Source organism: Pocillopora damicornis, chromosome 8, assembly GCF_964200805.1.
Source record: "Pocillopora damicornis chromosome 8, jaPocDami1.2, whole genome shotgun sequence".
Taxonomy (NCBI): Eukaryota; Metazoa; Cnidaria; class Anthozoa; order Scleractinia; family Pocilloporidae; genus Pocillopora; species Pocillopora damicornis.
The window spans coordinates 2156275-2176564 of record NC_142677.1 but is presented as its reverse complement, the minus strand read 5'-3'; the positions used below and the strand labels follow the sequence as shown (position 1 = coordinate 2176564).

Below are 20290 nucleotides of genomic sequence, written 5' to 3'. Positions count from 1 at the left end.
TTAAAAAAGAAATATTTTGACGTAACTCCAATGTCATAGTATCAAGTGGTCTCGAAGTCTATTTGAAATTTAAATGGCAGATGAAACGATGACTAGATGTATTTCCCGGAAATATACCTTTTCGCTCACTTTAGATCCAAAATAAAGGACAAGCAATAAAACAGTTGCTGCAATCAGACGTCAGCACAGAGTTATGGCAAGGCTTATTGGATCCGTGCCGTTAGAATAAAGATGTTTTAGAAACTTATACATGATTATGATTCCGAGGAGAAACGAGAGCATCTTTTCTGAAAACTCGACTACCTCGGATAGCTTGTGATTTTCCACCTTTAAAGGATGAAATTCCTCAGAGAAGGGAAGTAAACATGAGAAATTAAAGAAACATCATCGAGCCGCAGCATATTTGCAAAAAGATGTGTTTTGCAGCTGGCATGTGTTCGAACTGCTTCAAGTTTGTATGTCCGTCATCGGATTCGAAAAGCTTCATTAGCTTTAGAACTGGGGTGTATATGTCGTTCAGTGTCTTTAACATCTGTTCGTTGCCACTTGTGGCTTCATGCGATGGAACAAAGAAATAAGTGAAGCTTTTAGGACGAGAATGAACTGAATGGTACGGAAACCCCGTTTATTTACAACATTTGGGGAGACATGATTTTGCCACTAGCTGATGAGTTTCCTTCGTTCTGTATATATGTTGTAAGGCGATGTTGTTCTAATGGCTCCCAAATTAATTTTGTGTTTGGGTAAATTCCCACTGCTAATTCTTAGTTGTATTCTTTGTCTCGGCAATACATTACTACTACATTGGGCTGATAATCCTCGAGTTTCTATTCAAGCGACACAAATCGAATTGTTTCTGTCGTGAAACGTAAAGATGACAGAATAAGAAAGCTCTCACCGTATTGATCAAAAGCAATTGACACCTTTCCCCTTTTTGCGAGTGTACCCTTTACTGACGAGGCTGCACAACAGAAATTAAACTTAATTGATATGTCCCCGTTACTCTTTGAGGAAATTATAGGATTATACTATAGATATTAAATCGTTCGCTCACGATTGCTATACGTATTAGTTCAGATCATAAGCTAGTTGTGTAATGAATAATGGGAGTGATACTAATTTTGAAAATTTAGCAGTGGGCAATCCAAGAGATGGCTCTTCTTGTCCACTGTTTCCAGGCTGAATTGGAATTTTGATTAAATATTCCTATATTACGTTTTCTCTTTAAATGCTGATATTTATTCAGTTTCTCTTCATAGCCCTGATCTTAAAAGGAGATGGATACTGTGTGATTGCTCTTCGATGCGTTATTTTAGGTGGGCCCTTGCCTTCCTCAGGAAGAAACGTAAACTTGTGAAGCATCCAAGACAAGAGAACAAACATTTCCAATTTAGCAAGAGTCTCGCCTGGACACACACGGCGTCCTGCTCCAAACGGATAAAAATTTCCCTGATTTTTTATCAAATTGCCATCTTTATCGAGGTGGCGATAAGGGTTGAAGAGCCTCGGCTCCTTCCAGAAAGCAGGATCAAGATGTATTGCTTCCGTGTCTGGATATACGATAGTATCCTTAGGCACTCTATAACCACACAGGAAGGTGTCTTGTACAGCTCGGTGTGGTAAAGCTTGGGGTACTACGTTACCCAGTCTTAAGCTTTCCATTATGGTAGCATGGATAAGAGGCAGTTTGGGGCGATCCTCCAATTGTGGCATGCGACGTCGACCAACGACGTCATCCAGTTGCTTCTGAATACCATATTGGTAATCAGGGTACTGAACCAAATAGCCTAACGCAAATGTCAGTGCATGCGCAGTAGTCTCGTAACCAGCTGTTAGCATGTCCTGTATAGTGTTAATAAGATGATCTTCAGAGAAAAGGGAAGCCTTAATTTCATTGGTCTCGGTTTCTTCCATAGCTTCCTTCTGGGCATGCAGTAACGCATCCATCAAATTGGAACTGGGTACCTGGGGATCGAAAGTTACCATTCGTTCTCTTAACTTCAGGCGGATGATCTCCAGAGTGGAAAGAAATATGCCGAATATTTTTTTCCGCGAACTGAAAGGAAATAATTGGCTTAGGGGAAAAAAGTCCAGAAACATCATGGCTTGGAAGTCTTTATAGCTTTTTAGACCGAGTTCGTTTCTATGGATTAAGTCATTAATTTGAGGATCGCTGAGGTCCCAATCATTTCCAAATATTATTCGCCCCAGGACCTCGACAATACACTGGTTTAGAAAATCAGCGGGATCAAAGTCCTTCTGTTGCTGTTCCTCAAGAAATCGCAAAAGTTTCGAAGCCGTGTAAGTCACTTTCTCTTCAATGAAGGCTGTGTTGGAAATGTGCTGTCTTAGGGCGGAGATAAGGATACGCCGATGAATTTTCCACGACAAGCCGTCACCGAAAGCTATGTTCTTGAAGCCTAACGAACGAAAGCAAAATGCGATAGATTTGTTTATTTCGCCAGATAATATCTGCAATATTTATATTTGAGCTTGTCATTTTTTTTCCCTAGCCAGGAAGGTTATGTGGAAACCATTGTCTCGTTTTGCGTTTTCAGTTTCAAAATAACTAATTTATTTCAAACGACTAAAATCGTGCAAACGGTTACATAAGATCCGGTATATCAGCTCCCCCGTAGGTGTGCGCCCCACTTCATTCCAGTCGCACCTCAATTTACAGGTACTCAGCTACTATGGGCTAATGACTTCGAGCTTGCTCCCTAACTAGTACTAAAATTACATCAGTCATGTGCGAACTATTAGTAATGAACATAGATAAGATAAAACAGACAACTGATACAATAATAACAATAATAATAACGATGATAAAATACAGTCACACGGACACAAAAAACAAGCGAACAGACACACTAGACACATTCTCCAAACAAAAACGGGTTGCATTAAAGCAGCAAGTTATGAGGAGAGTCAGGAAAGGAGAGTTGCTTTTAATCTTGATCTTGATAGAGGAATAGTGGGGGCATTTTGCATATGACCCAAAGAATGAAATGATTTTGGCCCCTCAGGGTTAATGACACGATTGTGACAGATGTGTCTCCCTTAAAGAATCCCTCAGGATACTTACCAAGGCTTAACGTTCTCAAACTGTAGGTCTTAGGTCTTCCACCGTATTCGGAAGACTTTGTCACCAGCACCTCCCGGACAGCTTCTGTTGAACCGGCGATAACAAACTTGTAGCTTCCGAGCTTTAGGGAGAACAGTCTTCCATATTTCTTTCGCAAGCTATCACAATATGAACAACATTTATCCTTGGATGATAACTTTTTAGGCCTATCGTTATGAGTATTGAAACCTAATTAATTCATTCTTAGTCTAAGGATGGAATTTTTAAAACGAAATAGCTCCAATTTCAACCCCTCTCTCGGTCAGGCGTGACTTGTTTATTGAAGCTTTCACGTTGTAAAGAAAATGGATAAAAGTATAGAGTTATAGTACAGTAAATATAATATTACTCCAAATTCTCTTGTCTCTCTACCACATAACCTTTAACAACATACCAGCTATTATCGCGTCGCTGCATAATTGTCACGGCGCTGCATAATTGTCACGGCGTGAGCTAATTTGTGCATGCCATTAGAATGTATATAGATGGAAAGCAATTCAACGGCATTTTGAGAGAAAATTCTGTTTGCCTTAAGTTCATTTGCGCTTGGTTCAGGTTATTCTCAAAAACAAAACAAAAACAAAAACGAAAAGACGTTAATTACTGCAAACATATGCTGAGGGCCTTAATTGCTATTGGGCAGCAGAAAAACAGTGTTTACCTGACGACGGCATCTTGGAAGGTTGTCGCATCAAAATCAAAGCTGAAAAGGTTTCCGATGAAAGGAAGGTTTGTTAATCGTGGACCTGGGGGCATTCCTCTGAATTGGTAAAACTCGACCAACAGATAAATCATAAACACAAGCAGAACTGCGAAGACTACATTTGTTAGACATAGATGTTCCACGAATAGAGCCATAATCCGAATCCAACAAACAGAGGCAAATGAACAATGAGATATTCCCGTATGTGTTGAGACAAATCAGAGGCTCTTGACCAGCGAATGCATTTACTCGAAGTAAACTAACAGTGCCCACCAAACAATGTTGCACTGTTTTAGTATGCATTGCACGAAGTTAATTTTTTTTACCTAATTTGCATCTGCTAATGATTGGCCTTTGTTAAAGGGAAACCAAGCAACGTGTTGACAATTAGCATGTCACACACCGTTTGCTTTGTACATCACAGAAGTATATCATTGACTTTATTACACAATCTGCACACTGTTTACCTTTCCTTATTCGGTCTCCAAGCAACATTTTGTTCCCTCTAATTTCACTGTATTAATGAGAAGTCCCACCACTGGGGTTGCGCCAGGATTTCGTTTTGGTCATGCCAGTATCTCAGTCTCCTCTCCCTCACAAAATGCACAATGTAAAAAATGCACAGTGTGGCATCAAACCGGCAGTTAACCATCAATTCAGTCAAGTGACAACATGAATCTTTTGTCATTGGTTTGGCAAAGTTTTTTATTTTTTTATTTTTTTAACCGATTTGGCGTACATTTCAAAATGACACAAACTGTTATCAGTTAGCAGTGTTGGTGTTTATATTTAGAGCACATTACAGAGTCATATGATGCAAAATAAATACTGAGAAATGATTGTGCTTCCCGAGCCGCTAAATGTCACTTGTGACGGTGTGATTTTCTGTTGAGTTGGAAATTGCAACACTTCTGGAGTCTTTATATACCCGCGGGAAGGTTCTGTGAGACCAGCATGTAAGTGTTCTAATTGTTTATTGCCATATACAGTATATCATGAAGAGCAGCTCTTGATTGACTAGTTCTTCGCTCAGCTTATGTAACAAGTGAGTGTTTTGTCATTTTGTGACTCACAGTAAACTTTCATTTTGACCACGATCGTCTCCTACTGATCAGCTGCTGCTTCGTTTAGACTATGCCTACAAATCTTAATATTATTTAAGAGGCAAAAACAATGAAGATCGAGATTCTATACACATACTGGCCGGTGAACTAAATGAAACATTTTCTAGCAAAATGGTCTCGGCTGCGTTAACTTGACAGTAGAGTAAGAGCTCTATAAAAAGCCTCTTAAGAAACATCGCGGTAGTTCTAGGCAGCCTTGAATGCCCATTGTGTTCCTTTCAACCATATATCATTTAGTCCAGTTTAGCTAGCGTTAAACGTTGTACGTGTTTAAAACATACGCAATTACTTTGAAAGGAATGTTTCTGTTATTTTAAATTTACTTTCCATAGAAAGAGTAGGCTACTTAATCTTCTGATTGAGATGATTATCCATTTTAATGACTTAAACCTTTTGGTAAGAGTAATGTTATTTTTCGGTGTCGGGCTAAGACATAAGTCAAAACGTTTGTGATAACATGAATTCAAGGCCACCAGTTTTATTTTCACTGCAAGCTGCACTAACGTGACAGTCGTGTTTTGTTTCGCAATGAATAGCAATGATGATGATGGATTCTTTCCCGATTGGTTCTGGTGGGAAAGGAATTATATGGCAACAATACGATAAAGCGTAGTTTGTCTTACAGGAGGTGTACGCTCAATAAAGTGGCCGCAGGCAGTTATATGAGTTTCATCGCAGTATTCGAGTGAGGAGCAAAACGGCTTTTAACAATGTGGTTCACGATCAGAAGAGTTCGTTTGGGGAGAGTAAAGTGTAATTTACGAGTAGTTTGAAAAATAGAACCAAAATAATATTTGTTGATAGGTAAGATGTTGCTAATATCCTAACTTGTTATACGTGTTTACCACACCGTCATATATAAGTGAATAGTGCTTTTCGGGCGTGCTGATTGACTGGCTCGGAAGTGATTAGCAAGTATCACTCTGTGCAACCCAAGAGAAAAATCGCGCATCAAGAGATTAATTTCCGACCGCTTTTTCGTATATTTATAAATACAAAGTTTTTGGTTTCTGTCTGGTATGTCCTAAAACAAATATTCACCCCATTGTCGGCGAAAGAGGTGAATATTTACCTCTTTGCCTCGCGACTCGGTATAGGCAAACATCGATCATATTATTGAATCCCGCTGAGGTGAAAACTTGTTAACTGTAGCACCCGTACGTGAAGTTTTTTTCTGGGAAAAAATAATATAAAACAGTTGTCTCATACTGAGAGAAGTATTTTCAATCTTTAATGGACCTCGAAGGCCTATGATGATGACAACAGAAAGTACATTTTATATGAGCTTCGGAGTTCAACAATACGAGTGGTAAATTTCCATTTTTTTCGTCTTAAGTTGTTTTGTGCGATCGATTGATTGGGTTTAGATTTAAAACATACTTAACTTCATGCTGTTTTTCTAAACTTTTTCATTTGCTCTGCTCTGCTTCATGTAAAAACTCTAGATATCATTGCTATATAGTTTCTAGAGAGTCACTTATGCCAACGAACATTTTCAGAACTTGAAAATCCCAAGGGATTTTTTTGTTATTTGAATTTATTACTCTAGTGGCTTTGCTATTTTTCCTCCGGCAATAAAATTTAGTTAACGCAGCAAGCAAAAAATTAAAGGAAATTTCTCGTCATCCCTACTTTTTTATCTTTTTATCATTTTTCCTTTTTTTTAAATTTATTTTTTTTTTTCATCATAAATGATTAATTCCATTTGTCTCGATATCGAGCAATTTACGCGCCTGCTTCGACATTTCAAATTTGTATCGTGCACGGACACGATTGCACCAATGCATACTATATGTTAGATATCATTTAATTACATCACTTTAATTATAGCCATGGTTAAAACAAATTGATTTTTCGGCAAAGTTATTATCAGTTGAACTTGCATGATTGTAGACCAAGGTGAAATCGGCTAACTCTCATTTCCGTTCATTTCAAAATCCATGGGCAAATTCTCTCTGGTAATTAATAAGAATTCCTAAAACTTTTAATTGTTTTTTTTTTCTCAAATAGGAGTTCAACAGACTCAATCTCGTTGACGTAAGCTTCATTGTTCCCTGGCTAGGATAAAACTTGTGAGCTCATTTTTGCTATCTCTCTTTCTTTTTTGTGCGTGTTTTTTGTTTTGTTTTTTTCGTTTTTGTTTTTGTTCTTACCTTCCTTTTATCTTTTGCTTTTTCGTTATCCTCACATTTCGGTACAATTTAGACATATTTTGTACGTTCAAAAGACTTGAAATAATAGGAAGGACGACTAGGAGGTTTGTTAACACCCGCGAGGTCTAATTGCAGTACAGCTTATTGGAAATAATTTTTGGAACTTCCGCCTGTACTAATCACAGAGACGATTAAAGTATAAGTGATCTTCCTTTTGAAATATCACTTTTCAGGAGTGAATTAGTTTGTACTGATAAAAAACTGACGTGAGGTGGTGTGATATAATTGAATATTCGAAACTTGATATTAAATTCCTGTTTTAAACCCATCCTGATAATCCGTAATGACAGTAGGGGAGCAAGTTTCTTGCTTTTTTCCAATACCTATTTCCGATTTCGTGGTCAACGGGATTAATATCCATTAATGTGATATTCCAATTGGGGCGTTATAATGGCCAAAACAAAATTTTGAAGATAAACGTGCCTCAGTCATCGTAACACCAAAATGAAATTTCCATGATTAAGAAATTGAGAATCTTTTCTTTTAATCTACTTGAAGTTGTACCACCTATTTACCTGATAACTTTCCCTCAGTGGCCCACATGAGAAAGCTGAAAAAAATGTATATTGATGCAAACAAATATAGGTAGATGTAAACAAATATATATTGATGCAAAGTTCCAAGACAGATTTTAGCAAAAAAAAATCTCACATGCAAATAAGGCAAAAAGCAATTAAAATATCTTCCTTGTATTTGCTTTCTACAATTACATTTGCAGTTTGCATGGAAAAAAACACGTAACCTGCGTTGAGGAACTATAAAAATAGCTGAACCCACTTGTGATTCTTGTCGGCCTCGTGTGAGGTCTGTTTCCTTCGATTGGGCCTCTGAGGATTCGTGGACAACAAGCTCTTGGTTATTCAGGTACAGTTCTGAGGTACTTCTGTATCATCTCCATCGACACAATAATTTCAGTAGTCGGAAAGCTGAAAGAAAATCTAAACGCATATTGTCACTATTAATGAAGCGTTTTATACGCTGTTAATCCTTAGAGTTAAGGTTGAAGTGACAGGCCCATTGGAAATTTTTTTTTTTTGGTTGATTCTTTAAGCTTTGCTGTTTAAACATAATATTTAATTTCTAAGCTAGATTAAACGAACACACTCTGACCGAATGAAGAATCGAAATGAGAAATATTGACTAATTTCAAAGGCGTGTTTAGGAAGAAAGCAGGGCTTTTCCTGTAGTAAAGTTTGTCTTTGGTCAAATTATCTTCAGTTGTAAGGTTTCTTTAAGCCATTTGATATGAAACTTTGAAGACTAACTTTACATATCCATCTAACTGGTAGGAAATACAATATTGATTTTTTTTTTCGTTATTACACTATTATTGGATCAATAGAAACATTGGTATAACACTACTATAAAACGACGCAGAAGTTTTCCACCTTCTTATAACATAGAGGTAAACACGAAAATCTTACTAAGTTCAGTACTCAGAGGGCCATTAATTCCTTTGTTTGATTATTTCTCGTTTTTATAATTTTCACTCCAGTTATGTCCGCTTAAAGAAAGCAAGGGAAGCAATTTAAATATTTCTCGGTTTTCGTGCGCCTAAGTAAATAGGAAATATGGTATAGCATAAATAAAAAAAATGTTTCAGACGATGTACCCTTTATGATTCAGCTATATGCTTTTTCATTTATTCCGTTTACAAACTGATAATATGCTATAAAACTACTTTAAATATAATAGATAAAGCAATGATATCGCTGTATCACGTTAAAAATTTTTCCAAGGCGCCGTTTCCAGCGACTGGTCGGATAATTTCGCACACGTTTGTCACCAGGAAAGGTTTGTTATGAACGGATGTAGGTGTCTAAATGGTAGACGACAGTTGGTCGTGAATTGACGCCTGAGGAAATTTTTTTTATTATTATTATTTTCGGTGTAGAAAGCGGAGCCAGCAAAGTCTTTTAGTCTTTTTTCTGTACTTACGTGCACTTGGGTCATGTCAGGAAATGAAAATTAAGTAAATAATTCATTATTTATCTTGTCGGGAGAACCTATTGTAATTTCTTTGTTTTGTTTTATTTTATTTCATTTTTTTTTTTTTTTTTGTCGTCAAAAAATGAAGGGAGTCGCCGATGATTTTTTTCAAAACATTTTACATGAAAAGAGTCGAAATTAAACTTTTTTCAGTCAATTTTAACTTTAATGACTCTTCGACAACAAACCTGAGAAAGCTAAAATTTTTCACTAAACAAATATGAACAAATTAGGGAACGTGGTACTGTAACGTGAACTTGAAGTAATTGCGTGCGAATCGCAGTCGAGAGTGATTACTTTCATAGTGACTTCTTCAGCAAACCACAGCGAATACAAATTTGAACAAATGAAACTAACACGACATAAAAATGCATTTGGTTTAGCGCCTGCAGATCGAGTGCATATTTACCACTTCTCTTTTTCTTTGCTTTTCTTTCTTCTTTTCTCTTATTCGAAAGGGCTAAAACAAATGAAAAAAATGTACTATGTTGAGAGAGAAACGGTAATTTGAGTACTGATGGAGATAAGAAGATCATTTCACTTATTACCAGCACTGTAATGGGACCTCTAATGGGTCATTCCTAATTAATTCTGCAACTGTCATAAGGTTGATAATCATTTAGATCATTTGCACGTCATTTCAAATGATCAATAGCCGAGATTTGACTTAATCCTCCGTACCAACGAGCAGTTGTATTGGACTTTTGCAATTCATTCAAGAATTAGTCTATCCTAGAAAGCATTTTTTATGAATGATTAGAGCAATTTGACAAGTTTTTCGTGCGCTTACCTTATTGCAAAGACATGCGTGTTAGAGATGACCCTGTCTTTGTTGATATTTTTCATCGTTATCATTTTGGATCGATCATATCTCCGAGTATGGTTCCTTTGTATTTATATTCATCACTTTGACGGTAACGTTCATTTCTTGTTCTCTTTCAATAGTATCGTTCTCGAGAAAGGAGGCAGCCAGCTAGAAAAATGATAACCAACGGTACATCGGCTGAAGAAAATCCATATGATGAACTCCGAGCTATATTGGCAGCAAGAAACACAGCCGAGTTTATTACAGAGACAACAGTTTATGTGATAATCAACCTGATGGCTTTGCTAGGCAACATTCTTGTCTGCTTTATCTTCTACAAAAATCCAAATTTACGAAGCGTTACCTATCTGTATATTTTTGCGCTTGCCATATCGGACGTTTTTATGGCAGCATTTTGCATGCCTCTCGTCTGGGGAGTATTGCTAGTGGGTGAATGGAGATACGGGGGGGTAGTGTGTGGATTTCATGGCTTTGCTGTGCTTTTCTTGGCATTCGTGTCACTGCAGACCATAGCGTTGCTAGCCTTTAATCGGTACTGCCGAGTGGTGAAGCCGTGGTTATTCCGCAAGATTTTCAAGAAGAATTTCGTCGGTTTCTCCGTACTGGCTGTAGTTTCCTCAGCCGCATTTTTCCTTGGCTTACCTCTTGCTACAGGCTGGGGTTATTTTCATTTCCATTCTGGCAAGATTACCTGCGTATTAGAATTCTATCATCCCGCCACAGATAAGATTTACACCGGCATCCTGGGGCTGGTCAATGTCGTTGTTCCATTTGCCGTGATAACTTTCTGCTACACTAAAGTGTTTTTGAAAGTACGAGAGCATCGACAACGCTTTTCCTCAATCACCTCCACAAACTTAAGACTGAGCGTTGAAGAAATAAACATCACCAAAACGTTATTTGCCATGGTGTTAGGCTTCACTTTGTGCTGGCTCCCTGTTTTCATTATCGAATTCACGGATGCTGTAACAGGAAATCACTCCTTACCAAGGAAAGTGTATCTCATTAATGTCTTCTTGGTTTCCATAAGTGCTGCAATCAACCCGGTCATATACGGGGTACTTAACAGATCCTTTCGTGCGGGATATTGCGAAATGTTCTCTTTTCGTGGCAGCTGCTTAATGAGAGTCTGGAATATTCAAAAGGAACAAGAAAATAACAGTAAACGTCAAAGTGCTGACACGTACAACTGACTGCAAAATGAACTCTTTCAATAGAATTTGTAATCTCTTGGAATACATCTTAACTAAAAAAAAGAGACATCCATGCCCTGTTGATTTAGATCATTAAGTATGGTTCGACTTTGTGTATGTATGCCACAGCAAGGAGTCTTGGGTCTAAGTCGAAATTCTAAGTTGCTAATACTAACCATTAAACACATTGATTTTCGAAGAAGACTCTACACACGGGAAGGCGAGTTATTCAATGGATTTGACCCAATATCAACAGCTGCAGACCTACTCAGTGATTTTTCCCTGTAATTTTTTAACTATTCTTGCTATGCGCTTTATTAATTCATTTTTCCTATTATGGCCAAATGTTCTAATCACAATTCAAAAATTAACAAAAAAACAAGGATACTCTTACTTCATTAAATTGGAGGAATTTTTTTTCTCCAAAAACGTTTATTTCTGAAATAATTGATATCCTGCTAGAGTTGAAAGTGAATGAAATCATAAACTTTACCTCTCATCTTTTACGACATCCACAAAATAAAGAAGGAAAGAAGTACTGATAAATGTAATGTCAACAGGAGTGCATTGAATAACTCCATGGGAATTTCCAAAGAATTTAAAAGAAAAGAAATAACCCTACAAAACAGCGGATTGTTTTTCCCCATAAAATTGCTTTTCTATTCGGCCAGTTTTTGACTGACATTTATCGTAAGCGCCATCGATTGGCAAATATTAGCAAAGAGTTTCATGTAGAATATATCAATAAAGAAAATAAAGAGAAAGATTAAACTGAGGGCTGTTGAATCGATGGCAAAATTTGATGATTCATGTATTGGGGATTTAAACTACTCTGGAATGAATTTCGAAATACTGTTTTCAAAATCAGCCCTGTGGGATGATTATTTCAGAGAGCTTTCATCTATATATATGGCATTGCATAAAGGTATTAATTTCTGCCGAAAACAAGGAAAAAGGAAACCATGATCTTATTTCGCCATGTATCTGTAAGTTCTGTTGCTTGACTCCTTACACGGCGAAGAAATCGGTTGACTAAGGCGAAGAAGCAATGCAGAGTAAATTACTGCAAGTATGAATTCAATCTGAACTCAGCATGGGTTTATAAAAACAAGACATATTCAAGGGCGCTGATTACATGGCTGAAATAATGTATTATTAATTACATCTCAAAGAATTTCAGGATTTCGCAATCTCCTAGCTCTCTTTAGTCATTGTTGGAAAGCTTCACCTGCTTGGATAGTTATGGAAATAACGGTAGTAACATCAACAGTACGTGATCCATTGAATAAGGAGAAACACTTGATCGGGAGAGCAACGCCATGCCGCAACGTTCAGTTCATGTGCTTGAAATCAATGACAGAAATGTAATTGACAGTGGCGTAAACTTCCCTCCCGTACAATGTCAAGTGAACGAGAGTTCAATGGTGAATACTCGTAAACAGTTATCGGAGATCTTACGCCCAATTTTGAGAGCCATGAAACTTACGGGACACTTCTTTGGTCCGACGGCAGTCACTGATGACAATAAGCAGAGTACATGGAACCCTTCGCGTTTCTACAGCGCTCTTGTCATTCTGAGCCAGCATATGCTGATTGTATTCGCCGTAATAAGTCACTGCCACATCGGTTTGAAGGACATCAGCAGGTTTATCTTCTTACTGCAAGTCGTTGTGTGGTATCTGCAATGTGCGAGTGGCGCAACTATTTGCTCGATCATGATGCCTCTTTCTAAGAACAAGCGATCGAAATTTTCCCTATTTCTCTCCAGTTTTGTAGAGACAGAGCCCGAGCTCAAGGGTATTAAAGCGAAGGCAGTGAAAGGCCTCATATTTGCTTGCTCCGCAGCAGTTGCCAATACCGTCATCATTGGCCTTTTTAGCATGTATTCCGGTGGGATTATCTCTGCTTTCCCACCATGGCAACAGTTTGCGCATAAATTCGTTCGAGTTGCCGAGGTAGTAATGCCATTTTTCTATTCCTTCGCCATGGTCTTACCCGTTTTGATGTTTTGTGTCACTTGCATGCTTCTGGAGAAGATGTTCTCGACCTTAGAGAATAAACTCGAGAACGAATCTATACACATTTTCACCATCTCGTACCTGCGTAAAGAACACGTGAAGCTATGTGAGATTGTGGACTTGGCCAGCGCCGTATTTTCGCCGCTCCTCTGTGTCATCATCACATTGGATGCAACTTTAATTTGCGTCAACAGCTATCAGCTTACGCGAGGCGAGGCCAGCCGCATTGCTATCATAGCCTTTGTGTACTGGACTCTCTTCGTAATCTCGTTGTTGCTGATTTTGTTTTCATTTGGGGACAAGGTCCACGAGAAGGTCAGTGTATTTCTTGGTTACTTACATTTAAGAAAAATGTTTCAATAGAAAGAAATAAATTATTATTTTAATTTTTTATGCCCATCAAAAGTTCGCGGCTTAAGTTGTTGCAGTGGCCTATTAAGACGGCGTGGGTAAATCTCGGAATTGTATTAAAATCAGTGAGACACCTCTTTTTATCGACTTTTTTCAAGACTAATATAAATTACGTTCTTATTTGATTTTACAAAACTCTGCTCTCTCAACTTAGAAAATATTCACCAGTCGCTGGATGATGAAATCTAGAGAGGATTGTGTTTCGCTTAGAGTAATTTAATGGCAGTGTCAGGACAGAAACTCTTCGACGTTAGTTTTTAATTATTTTAAATGGTCGTCAATTCCACCAATGGACCAAAAGTGCAGATGCAGATTTTTCGAGGGAGGATTAAACTTTTTACTTCTTCAGGATGTCTAAAAGTTGGCAGTTTTAACGGCCGTCGAGAAATCGGTTTCTCTCTTTACTCTAGTATATCATTTTAAAAATATTAATTGTTTTTTCAATCATTTCTCGCATAAAATGTATATACATCGAACACCGTTAAGCTCCTCACTCTCTAAACGCATGATGCTATCTACCGTCTCCTAAGACAGATAAGCAAGCGGAACAGGCCAATAGTTGGCGTTTGAGGAAGACCTCATATGCGTTAGAGACCGATCTTGGATGCGCAAACTCGCCTGCAGAGAGTGTAGGGGTAGGCATTCGGGTGGAAAGCAGCTTGTTGTCTCCTGTTTCTTTTCTCTTTGATGGCTGTAACCCTCTTGGTCTCAAAGGTTCCCAAAAACGTATAACCCTTCTGTACTGCGCTCTCTCTTTTTGCCATTCTAGTGACGAAGGAACACGTCATGAAACACGAAACCTCATCTCCAATTATGGTTATAAGTAGATCGCTTCCATCGGCAAGTTAAGAAGGTTTCGACAACAACTTACCGAGTAAATAATTCATTTATTTAAAAAGCAAGTCGCATGATACTAAAACGCTATGTTTCTGTGGTTTAATCTAACATGAAATAACGGGAAACAAGGAAGACGTCGACGTCGCGGCATCGATCGAGACCAAACCTAAAGGAATACTGTATATGGAAATGACAAAAAAATACTATTTCTTGCAACTAGGCATGTCGTATTTCATAACAACTTCGATCGTCATTGAAAATTACTGAATAACACAAAGCAGGAAAGCTTGGGGCACTTTCTCTTTTAACAGATCGCTTGAGTTTCTAGGTCATTATACTCTCCCTTTTGCAGCACAGCGAGTTCAATGAATGTTATGTTGACGATGAAACATACACTTCTCGGTGAAGTGGTCAGTAATTCCGTACTCTCCAATCATTAGGTGTTCATAAAATTTTGTCTCCGATTTCTGCCTTTTCGTTTTAATTGTATAAGATATTTACGAAATTATATAATTATTTTATAATAGGATATAAGGAGAAAAAGGAGAGGATGCATAAAATTTTCATTTTCACGGGGTATTTTTGTATGTTGTCAGGCTTTTGACAATGTCATCAGCAAAATTGAAGAAATATGGCTGTAGATCGTTCTCATTTGCAGCACTTACAACTTGAAATTCACTGCCAGAACCCATACGTAAAAATGATATTTTAAAATTTAAAACTTCTATAAAGACTTTCTTACTCAAAGAACATTTTGATTAAAGAAATATTGCGATAAGAATATTAATTATAAATTTTTACTTTTAATTTTAATCTTACTTTTTAGATACGAATTTTTAACTTGTACTTCTATATATTTGTGTTTTATTATTAATATAATTTTTTAATCTACAAAATTTTCGGTCTTGAATATTCAGTTGTAAAGCGCCATCAGCATACGGATATTGCGCTATAGAAGTCCTTATAATTATTATATAATATTATTTTTATAAGTGAAAATCACTGCACGAAACTTCGAGTTAGCTAAGTGAGCGAGACTGTACTTTATATAATTACGAGAAAATTATAAGCCTCATTCCCACGGCGTCGAAGTCAAGAACTGTTTATTTGAGAAGCATTTAAAGCTAAGGGTGTTTTTTACAGCCGTAATTAATTCTTGTTTTACATTTACATTTCTTATAACAAGGAGGTATTGTTGTTTGTTGCTAAATGACGCAGATGAACAAAGAGCGTCGACAACGAGCCAATGAGTAGATGACAAGATTTTTCCTCATTCAATATAATGTCCTCACCCAAACTCTCTTCTAAATGAAGTTATAAACAACAGCTGCCAGTTAAGATCAGTGTTTGATGTATTACATTGGCAGGAATCAGTCCCGATTCGAGAACACACAATGTTTCACAGATCTGTTGATGCGATTGAAATGCATCGCAGAGATTCAGGAGACATCACAGGCAATCAAATCCCGATCGAAGAATACCAAAAGAAAGAGGAAATAGCGAAAAATCTACGCAAACAGCTGTCGGCGATTCTACGTCCAATATTTCTCGTCATGAAACTCACAGGACAATACTTTGGCACAACGACAATGTTTGAGGAAAATATGCAAAAGACATGGTGCGTGTCGCGTTTTTACAGCACTCTTGTCGCTCTTGGCCAGTGGTTGCTTTTTTTAATTGCTGTGACAAGTCATTGTTACCTAGGGTTCAAGGAAATGAATCAGTTTTTCTTTTTACTAGTTTCCACTGTTTGGTTTCTCCAATGTGCGAGTGCCACGACTATTTGCTTAGTTGCCTTTCCATTTGCTCAAAGTAGAAAGTCAAAAATGTCCATATTTATTGCCAGTCTTGTCGAGGCAGCACCCGAACTTAACCTAGACGGTATAAAGGCCAAGACAGTCAAGGGCTTGGTACTAGCATGCTCTGCAGCGGCGCTAAATTCAGTCGTCATTGTTATGATGAGCGTTTATTTCGGAGGTACAATATCTGTGTTTTCACCATGGGAAAAGTACACCTTTCTTCGATGGGTCGAACTCATATTTGGAACTTACTGCTCCTTCTCCTGGTTTTTCCCTGTGCTCATTTTCTGCGTCAATTGTATGCTTCTAGAAACAATGTTCACAAGTTTCCAGAACCAAGTTTCTGACAGATTCATCCACTCCTTGAGCATCTCGTACTTGCGGAAAGAACACTTGAAATTGTGTCACATGGTACAACTGGCTAATGCCATTTTCTCACCACTTCTTTTTATCATTGTCACATTGGATGTGCCATTAATTTGCGTCAACTTTCATCAACTCATAAAGTCGTCGGCCGATACCGATCGCATCACGATTGTCGGCTATTTCTATTGGACTTTCTGCGTATCTTCTTTATTGATAGTCGTGTTCTTGTTTGGAAATCGAGTAAACGAAAAGGTAAATTTTTACCTCTCAATCCCAAAAAAAATACTTGAAATAAATAAATAAATAAATAAGGGAGCGGTGGCTACTGTCTCTGTCGATTGCTTAATTAAGTACATCCTGTACAAATAGTAATTTTCTTATTTATCATCTTAAAGGTTTATCAAGAGGAAGGTATATGTAATTAACTGTAGAAATTAGTTTCATGTTGACCACATGAAATTTTCATTTTGATTCGATATAGAAATGCACAACTGTCACTAACAGTAATTATTAGTTTTCTGAAATCGATTATGAAATTATAACTTAAATTTGATTATGAATTTTTACGTGATGTTTACTTTACGTAGATGTGGTTGTTGTTGTTAGGTTTTGCTGTGTTTTGTTCTATTTGATTTTTTTTTCAATCTAATTTTAAGATGTACGTAGGATATCTATCTTGAACATCACAACATGTCATGATTATATCTGCAGGCTCACAGTTTTTATGAAACGATCCAAAAGTCACACGTGTCTATCGACGACCTTAAAGAACATGCCGAGGTAAGTAACTAAATTCACTCTACCGTAATCTCCATAAAGAACGCTAAAGTATGTTCAAGGAAAATCATTAATGGATATATGCCCTTTCGTTAGTTCGTTAGCCAAGCAGAAGCTCAGACTTAGTCACCTCCAATTTGATCGGCTCATTCCAGCAGTTTCTTATATTATGGTTCCCGTCCATCCCTGTACTGCCCAAACTTATCGCCACAAAGACCATTTCGTGATCATGAAAGCGATCTTCGTTGTGATGACCAGACTAGACCAGACTACTTCATTCTGATTTTTTCGTTTTTTAGCTGACTCTTTTCCTGGCACATTTGCAAGGGGATCCAATCGGTCTCTCCGTTGGAGGTATCGCAGTGGTCAACAAGTCTCTATTCCTAACGGTTAGTATGAAAAATATAAAACATGAAATATATGTGACACATTTTAAGTAAAGAAATGAATTATTTCCGACGAGTGATATTTCACCTTACACTTTCCCTTTCATCCTACAGCTCTTTGGAATAATAGCATCGTACTTTGTCGTCCTGCTTACATTACCAAGCTAAAAAGAAGAGTCCAGTGTGCCCTGGAGCGCCATAATTCCTGGAGATCCAGTGTATAAATAACTATTATAACAAGCCTCAAATTAACGATAGCAGGGGGGGGGGGGGTGTAGGGGGAGATAAATGCAGTCCTCTCCGAAGTTATTATATGTACTTCGCTTTTCCTAATCCCAAAAAAATCATAATACCTCATCAGTTGCATCTAATTCGGTCGCGTTTGATCATTTTTTTCTTGATCCTATTCGATAGCATTTCACATTGCAAGCAGTAAAGGAGTAATTGAACAAAACTTTGGGTTTAAGGGTTAAAAACCTCTCCCCTCCACCCCCTCTCTCCTCCCCCTCTCCCCTCCCCCTCTCCCCTCCCCCCTCTCTCCCTGATGGCTATGATGTGCGTCCGAAGGCTATAGACAACGATGATGTAGATACATTTAACGTTGCACAGAAGTTATAAAAGTGTTGGATTTGTTCTTATTGCTGAGGTTTGCTGTCGAAAGGTGGCTAGAATTTAACAGAGCGTAATATCAAATGGGTAAACGTCTACTCTATATCAAACACGCATGGGACAGATGGCTGTAGTAAATTGATTTGCCGAAACCGGTTTCAGTCATGCTTGATCAACTTCGGCGCTAGTAGCTTGCGTTTCATTCAAGAATATCATACCCGTCTATTCATTTGATGGCTCCGGATTGGAAGAAAGAAAAATGAGAAATAAGCATACTTACATTTAAAAATGATAAAAGAGCGTGTAGGAACTATCACCTCCAATGGGACGAACATATATCTATCGCATTAATTATTGCATACATTGAACTAAAATCTGCGTTCAGAAGCTTAAGAGTTTCCATTGAACGGGAAAAAGCTTATGAGTTTCTTCATTTTAAAACAACAACTTGCTCTTGATCTTTTAATTCCGAATTGCACTCGAAATGTTCAAAGTACAAATACAAATCTATAATGATGGAAACTTTCCAACACTTAAGGTTGAGTGAACGTCACTTCCGGATTACAGAAACAAAAGAAATTTGACAGCAATTGGATTGTCCGCAATTCGAACGTCTTAAAAACTGTCGGTTGCATATAACTATACAACAGTAATGGTAATAATAATGATAAAAATTATAATTATATCAATGATTTACAGCACGTAGTATACATTACTCGATCTGTATCTATAATTATCCGATGGAATATTTGCTTGGTACAGCAAGTATGGATAACTGCAAATATAACAAATGTTATCTATAATAAAGAAACTATGTCGCTTTTAACTCAGTGTAGACCAAGCATAGCTCTTTATAGAGATCCACCCTACTCCCACTCTTCCTTACACCACCCCCCCCCCCCAAAAAAAAAAAGGCACAGAAAAGAAAGACAACAAAATCTTAGTACTAACAATAACAAACAGAATGAACAAGGCAATAGTTTTGATCGGCACAACGGTATGTAAAAGGGATGTCACGATTTGGAGTTTTGTGCCGATTTACATTTAAGCCCAGCACGGCTGACATCGCTTCTAGTAGGACAAAGGTCTGTAGTTCTCGCATCCGTAGCAGATTCCTCGTTTCAACGTGCGGAAGCGATCCATAGGAGTAGTGTATTGGCAGGAAGTTTAATCAAAAGTCGCTAAACCTACAAAGGTCACCGACCAAAATAATAGAAAAAATATCACTAAAAATATAAATCAATCAAAATCTGTGCGTCTTGCGGTTTCAAACTCCGGATCCTTTCGGTTTTTGTACCGTTAGTCACGAAGGAAAAGTCATTTGGCTATCGTCAATTTGATAAAAAAAAAAACTAAAAAGGTTCATACCTATTTTGAGTTTGCCGTTCAGTATTTGACACCTAACCGGAAGTATCTTTAACCCAGTTAAAGGACGTTTCCCTCTCAATATCATTTTGTTCATACGTAGTCATCATTATAATTATCTGCTGAGTATGTCACGTAGCCACTTAAAGAAATAATCATCCTCCACTGTTGAAAAGTTTGCGTTTGAACTGACCAAAGGCCTCGGGCGATATGTTAAAGCTTGATGATCCACGAGACCACAACCTCCGGGTTGGTATGATATCTACGCAAATGCACGGAACAGTGAAAATCACTCGACCCTCCCCCGCACTGTTTACGTTTGCACTCTAAACGCAACCTGTACGGGCGTATTATATCTTTAGCAGTCATAGTTTTATTATGATCATAATTTGTTTTACTCATGGTACATTTGTGATGGTCGTCAATAAATTATGAGATCGAGATCGTTCGATATCAGGTGATTCCCTTGGCGTGAAACAGCGTGTTGGTACTTAATTACCGTTTCACTACACGCCGAAATGATTGGCTGATGAATGGAGGTTTAGCCCCA

At 37.7% G+C, this 20290-nt stretch overlaps 3 protein-coding genes and 2 long non-coding RNA genes across 7 annotated transcripts; 2 read left to right on the top strand and 3 right to left on the bottom strand.

The window, feature by feature from the left end:
• Positions 1-611: 611 nt before the first annotated feature.
• On the bottom strand, positions 612-4141 carry LOC113680476 (steroid 17-alpha-hydroxylase/17,20 lyase). Its single transcript, XM_027197505.2, has 3 exons — positions 3786-4141; positions 3086-3243; positions 612-2420 (listed from the first exon to the last, which is right to left on the bottom strand). The coding sequence occupies exons 1-3, from the start codon at positions 3980-3982 to the stop codon at positions 1243-1245; spliced, it is 1533 nt and encodes a 510-aa protein (XP_027053306.2). The 5' UTR covers positions 3983-4141; the 3' UTR covers positions 612-1242.
• Positions 4142-4640: 499 nt separating this feature from the next.
• LOC113680564 (histamine H2 receptor) lies at positions 4641-11943 on the top strand. Of its 2 annotated transcripts, none has more exons than XM_027197607.2 (2): positions 4641-4783; positions 10099-11943. In XM_027197607.2, exon 2 carries the CDS (start codon positions 10135-10137, stop codon positions 11170-11172), a length of 1038 nt encoding a protein of 345 aa, XP_027053408.2. In that variant the 5' UTR covers positions 4641-4783; positions 10099-10134; the 3' UTR covers positions 11173-11943. The 2 variants fall into 2 exon arrangements, with proteins under 2 accessions (XP_027053408.2, XP_027053407.2); XM_027197606.2 differs by lacking the exon at positions 4641-4783 and adding an exon at positions 7883-8028.
• Positions 7755-10101, bottom strand: LOC149040910 (uncharacterized). Its single transcript, XR_016179156.1, has 3 exons — positions 9944-10101; positions 9563-9613; positions 7755-8102 (listed from the first exon to the last, which is right to left on the bottom strand). It is a non-coding gene; the product is annotated as an uncharacterized LOC149040910 (long non-coding RNA).
• An 18-nt stretch (positions 11944-11961) lies between the features above and the next one.
• Positions 11962-19201, top strand: LOC113680475 (uncharacterized). Of its 2 annotated transcripts, none has more exons than XM_089180451.1 (4): positions 11962-13505; positions 17315-17383; positions 17680-17769; positions 17881-19201. In XM_089180451.1, the coding sequence occupies exons 1-4, from the start codon at positions 12492-12494 to the stop codon at positions 17932-17934; spliced, it is 1227 nt and encodes a 408-aa protein (XP_089036577.1). In that variant the 5' UTR covers positions 11962-12491; the 3' UTR covers positions 17935-19201. The 2 variants fall into 2 exon arrangements, with proteins under 2 accessions (XP_089036577.1, XP_027053305.2); XM_027197504.2 differs by lacking the exon at positions 11962-13505 and adding an exon at positions 15833-16855.
• LOC149040909 (uncharacterized) lies at positions 15527-18809 on the bottom strand. The gene is made up of 2 exons (XR_016179157.1): positions 18656-18809; positions 15527-17763 (listed from the first exon to the last, which is right to left on the bottom strand). It is a non-coding gene; the product is annotated as an uncharacterized LOC149040909 (long non-coding RNA).
• Positions 19202-20290: the final 1089 nt, after the last annotated feature.

Bases quoted from the DNA above. Each gene is read 5' to 3' on its own strand.
- LOC113680476 (XM_027197505.2), bottom strand. From the start codon at position 3,982: ATGGCTCTATTCGTGGAACATCTATGTCTAACAAATGTAGTCTTCGCA. The intron at 3,244-3,785 runs GTAAACACTGTT...ATATTGTGATAG, and splicing joins TTCCAAGATGCCGTCGTCAG to CTTGCGAAAGAAATATGGAA. The intron at 2,421-3,085 runs GTAAGTATCCTG...TTCGTTCGTTAG, and splicing joins TTTGAGAACGTTAAGCCTTG to GCTTCAAGAACATAGCTTTC.
- LOC113680564 (XM_027197607.2), top strand. From the start codon at position 10,135: ATGATAACCAACGGTACATCGGCTGAAGAAAATCCATATGATGAACTC.
- LOC113680475 (XM_027197504.2), top strand. From the start codon at position 15,833: ATGTTTCACAGATCTGTTGATGCGATTGAAATGCATCGCAGAGATTCA. The intron at 16,856-17,314 runs GTAAATTTTTAC...TTATATCTGCAG, and splicing joins GAAATCGAGTAAACGAAAAG to GCTCACAGTTTTTATGAAAC. The intron at 17,384-17,679 runs GTAAGTAACTAA...TTCGTTTTTTAG, and splicing joins ACCTTAAAGAACATGCCGAG to CTGACTCTTTTCCTGGCACA.